Genomic DNA, 5,239 nt, shown 5'->3' on the forward strand with positions numbered 1-5,239 from the left:
ATAATCTTTGAGATGGGAATTACTATTATTTTTACCCATTTTATAGATTAGAAAGCTGAGTCATAAAATCCAATGATTTGCTTTAAAATATACACTCCTAAGTGGTGGGGCAGAGCCTCACACCAGGTCCTTGTCCTCAAGACGGTTCTCTTTTCTCTTTGTTTTAATGATTAACATTTGCTACTAATGGGGCAGGTGGAGCCGCCTGCACAGCACACTTCTGTAGACCATGGAATATGCTGTTTGAGCTTGGCACTGTCTGCCACTTCCTTACCATCAGACACTCATCAAACACCCTCCTATCTGTCACTTGACCTGGGGGTGGAAGTGACAAAGAGGAGCCTAGGAGGCAGGGAGAAGGGAAATGGCCTGGCTCCCAGAAAAGGAAATTAATTATTTGGCCAAAGAAGCTCTCCCTAATCCCCAAATGCTTTCTGCTGCTGGTCTCCAGAGAAGTTCCTGATAAGGGTCACTCTAGCCTTGGCTAGAACCATGGAAGTGGTTCCCAAACCTTGCCCAAAGCTCACTGATGGTACTCGTTCCTCTCAGAAAGCGAGACCGATTCACACCTGGAAGATAATCATCAGGGAGCACCACCTGCGGTCCAAGACCCCAAAGGAGAAAATGGTGCTTCGAAGACACAAGATCAGGACAGAGCTGGAGTCCCCCACCCACAGCCATCCAGCTGCCAAGCAGTTCAAGACAAGGCCCCCAAATCATCATGCGAATCACTGTGAAGCTACATTTCTCCAGGGCTTACCATGTACAGAGCCAGAATTTGAGCTCGGGTGGACTGATTCTATTCTCAGATTCCATCCTGCCTCCCAGCCATCCTACTGCTCACCGAGCCTCGCACAGCAGGCTGGCACCTGGCATGCTTGGCAGTGGGTACATCCTTCCTCATTCCACAGCTGAGGAAGCAGCAGCTCCGTGAAATTAGGCCGTTTGCAATGGCCACATATTCCTGAGAGGTAGAATGGGTACTCTACCACTGCTGACCAATCAGACTTGAGCTCATCATTCAACACATGGCACCTGAACTGAGAAAAGGGGTCATGGGGTGGAAAGAGCTCCTGGGCCCCTGACACTTCTGTGGCCCTACCCTACAGCTCCCCACAAGGCTCGGCTCCTATATAGGGACTCCATGGTCTAGTGGGAAAGGCCCTGGGCCAGAAGGCCATGGCCAGGTTTAGGTTAGGACTCTGTAGCACTAGTTATGTGACCTTGGGAAGCCACTTTGTCCCTGTGACTTGGTTTCCCCATCTGCAAAACAGAGATAACAACTAACCTCACATGATTATTGTCATCCAGTGAGATAAGTGAATGTGGAATCACTTTGAAAAGACTACAACACTACACTGCAGGATAGCCTTGTCACCTGTAAAGGAAACCTCTCCAAGGCTATGACCACTACAGATTTTGCCTGAGGCTAAGTCCCTTACTTCTCTCCCACTCCCATCCCCAGCCTGCCTGTCTTCAGTGTTCTTAAATTGAAATCGAAGCTAGAATGAACCTGAGGAAAGAAATATTAGTCTATGTGTATAGATGTCCAAGTCCACTGGGCATGATTTCCTAACCCCATCTCCAGCGCACACACACACACACATACACACACACATGCGCACACACACACAGACACACACAATTATTTACTTCCTTCCCACCTAAAATGATTTCTCAAAATGAAATTACTCCCTATGGACACCTTGGACTCAGGCCAAAAAAATTCCAATTGCTGGTAGTTTCTAAAGTGCTTGTTACGTGGGAAAGTTGACAAAAAACAATAGCTATAATATAGTGATCTTTCTTTCCACCAAGAATTCCATACATGTTATCTCATTTGAGGTACCTTCAAAACAACTCTAGGAGTTATTTCCAGGTAAGGGGTCGTTTAGAGGACACGGTCGATTGGCCAACCCAGCATCTTGTTTTTCCTTCCCTAAAGAATCCCCATTGAGTTCACAGATCTGGTTCCACCCTTCACCACTTGGTCCAGAGGCAGGGGTGGAGGTGATACAAAATGGTTGAATTCCAGATATATTTTGAAGACATGACCAAAAGGATGTGTGAGGGACTCACTGTTGGTGTGAAAGAAAGGCATTACGAATGAGATTGGGCATGGAGACGTGTTTGGGTAGACAGAAGGCTTCATGCAAATACAAGATCATGCTTTTTATTATTAAGGAATGTTAACTTCTTCTTTTAGCATGGCCCCTCTGCCATCACATATGGAGACCATCCTTTGCTGGGGAGAATCTCCCCCTCTTTGCCAGGATCCTTTTTTTGCAATTTCTCCTAGTTATTAGTTTATGCAAACTCAGGGGTGCAAAATGATTTCAAGGGAAGCATGCTGCCAAAATAACCATGATGTTCCTTCCCAAGCTACAAATAAGTCATTGATTAGCCCATTTGTGTACCTCACCTCAATAAACAAGGGCCAGTTGTATTCTGCCCTGGATCTTGTATAATGAACTTCTTCTTCTCCATAGCTCATAGCAGGCAGCGAAGGCTGAGGATCTTCATGCTTCTTCCCTAGCTCCCCTAGAATGGATGTGTGTGGCTGGAAAGAAATGGAGGTTGCACTGGTCAATTTTGATAATTCAGATGAAATCCAAGAAGAGCCAGGCTATGCCACAGACTTCGACTCAACCAGCCCAAAAGGCCAGCCTGGGGGCAGCTCCTTCTCCAGCTGGAAGATCCTCATCAGCGACAGCACCAACCATGAGACGGCCTTCTCCAAGCTTCCGGGAGACTATGCTGACCCCCCAGGGCCTGAGCCACTGGTCCTGAATGAAGGAAACCAGCGGGTGATCATCAACATTGCTGGGCTGAGATTTGAGACCCAGCTCAGAACCCTCAGTCAGTTCCCAGAGACTCTCCTGGGAGACCGGGAGAAAAGGATGCAGTTCTTTGACTCCATGAGAAATGAGTATTTCTTTGATCGGAACCGGCCCAGTTTTGATGGAATCCTATATTATTACCAATCTGGTGGGAAAATTCGGCGCCCAGCCAATGTTCCTATTGATATCTTTGCTGATGAAATCTCCTTCTATGAGCTGGGTAGTGAGGCCATGGACCAGTTCCGGGAGGATGAAGGCTTCATCAAAGACCCTGAAACACTGCTACCCACCAATGACATCCACCGTCAGTTCTGGCTCCTCTTTGAGTACCCTGAGAGTTCCAGCGCTGCCCGTGGTGTGGCCGTGGTCTCGGTGTTGGTTGTGGTCATCTCCATCACCATCTTCTGCCTGGAGACACTGCCAGAGTTCCGGGAGGATAGGGAGCTGAAGGTGGTCAGAGACCCCAATCTCAACATGAGCAAGACAGTCCTCTCCCAGACCATGTTCGCTGACCCTTTCTTCATGGTGGAGTCTACCTGCATCGTGTGGTTCACCTTTGAGCTGGTGCTCCGGTTCGTGGTCTGCCCCAGCAAGACTGACTTCTTCAGGAACATCATGAACATCATTGACATCATCTCCATTATCCCCTACTTTGCAACTCTCATCACAGAGCTAGTCCAGGAGACAGAGCCGAGTGCCCAACAGAACATGTCCCTGGCCATCCTGAGGATCATCCGCCTGGTGAGGGTCTTCCGCATCTTCAAGCTGTCGCGCCACTCCAAGGGGCTGCAGATCCTCGGGCAAACGCTGAAGACGTCCATGCGGGAGTTGGGGTTGCTCATCTTCTTTCTCTTCATTGGAGTCATCCTCTTCTCCAGTGCAGTCTACTTTGCTGAGGTGGATGAGCCAGAGTCCCATTTCTCTAGCATTCCTGATGGCTTCTGGTGGGCAGTGGTCACCATGACAACTGTAGGCTATGGGGACATGTGTCCGACCACCCCAGGGGGGAAGATTGTGGGCACTCTGTGTGCCATTGCAGGGGTCCTCACCATTGCTCTCCCTGTGCCTGTCATTGTCTCCAACTTCAATTACTTCTACCACCGGGAGACTGAGAATGAGGAAAAGCAGAACATCCCAGGAGAAATTGAAAGAATCCTCAACAGTGTAGGCTCAAGAATGGGCAGCACAGACTCTCTTAATAAGACCAGTGGTGGCTGTTCCACAGAGAAGTCTAGGAAGTGATCAGTCCAGGGCTTCTTGGGGCCATCCTGTCTCTCTTCTCTCTTCTCTCTTCTCTCTTCTCTCATCTCTCTTCTCTCTCTCTCTCTCTTTCTCCCCTCCTCTCTCTCTTCCTTCTGCCTTCCCTTCCTCCCTTCCTTCCTTCCTCTTTCCCTCTCCCTTCTCTCACTTCATCTTTCCAAAGAACAAAATGTATCTTTTGTGATCAATAACTATCTTTGACTACAAGCTATTTTAATAAGCCCATACTTCTACTGTATTTTTTAAACTGTTTCTTTTCAATATGTTATAGAAAGATTTGGATCTCTTTTCCTATGAAGGGATAGTTCAGGTCCCCAGACCAGAAATATTGGTATCACCCGGGAGCATGAAAATGCAGAATCTAGGCCTACTCTGACCTACTGAATCAGAATCTGCAGTTTAACAAGATCCCAAGTGATTCGTTTGCACATTAAAGATTTAAAAGCACTGGTTTTGGTCTTCCTAAGAGGAAGCATATGAAAAGACCAAGGGTTGCTGTGAGCAAAGAGGAAGAGCTCAGGGTTATTTAATTACAATAATAATAATACCTTGTACTTGTGTAGCACTGCATAAATTTTCCAAAACACTTTCACCTACATTATTTCACTGCATCTTAGAATAATCAGATTTTTCGATTTGATTATTATTCCCACGTTACAGGTGAACAAACCAGGGGAAAGCAACTTACCTAAGGTCACCCAGAAACAGTGATATAGTCAATGCTGTCAAATCTCCTACCTACTAGCCCAGTGCCCTTTCCACTAATGAAGAAGATGTGTCTGAATTGGGGGAAGGGTGAGAGGAGTTTGAGGGGCCTTTCAGAGGGTCCAGGCAGCAAACCTCTGGGCAGAGACACCCTTCCCCGGATGCTTCAGGATCTCCTCACAGCCTGGGAAGGCAGCATCTCCCTGACCCCTTGCTCCTCAGCCCCTTGTCTGGATAGTGGACAAGCAGAAACATCCCTCGATGGTTTCACCTGGCTCATCTCCATGGAGTTACACAAAGACTGGGGATCCTGAGTGTGGGAAGTGTGGGCCCTAGAGAACTGCTCCAGGCAAGTGCACTTGTCCACCTGCCTCGAGGTTCAGCTCCCATTGAGTCATCAGGAATTGGCCAATAGCCTGTGGGGCTGCTGGGGA

General features: G+C 47.9%; 1 protein-coding gene across 1 annotated transcript; it reads left to right on the forward strand.

The window, feature by feature from the left end:
• Positions 1-2,158: 2,158 nt before the first annotated feature.
• KCNA10 (potassium voltage-gated channel subfamily A member 10) lies at positions 2,159-4,117 on the forward strand. The gene has a single exon (XM_002810465.4). The coding sequence runs from the start codon at positions 2,547-2,549 to the stop codon at positions 4,080-4,082; it is 1,536 nt and encodes a 511-aa protein (XP_002810511.2). The 5' UTR covers positions 2,159-2,546; the 3' UTR covers positions 4,083-4,117.
• The last annotated feature ends 1,122 nt before the right edge of the window (positions 4,118-5,239 follow it).

Source organism: Pongo abelii, chromosome 1 (genome assembly GCF_028885655.2).
Source record: "Pongo abelii isolate AG06213 chromosome 1, NHGRI_mPonAbe1-v2.0_pri, whole genome shotgun sequence".
In the NCBI taxonomy this organism is placed as follows: Eukaryota; Metazoa; Chordata; class Mammalia; order Primates; family Hominidae; genus Pongo; species Pongo abelii.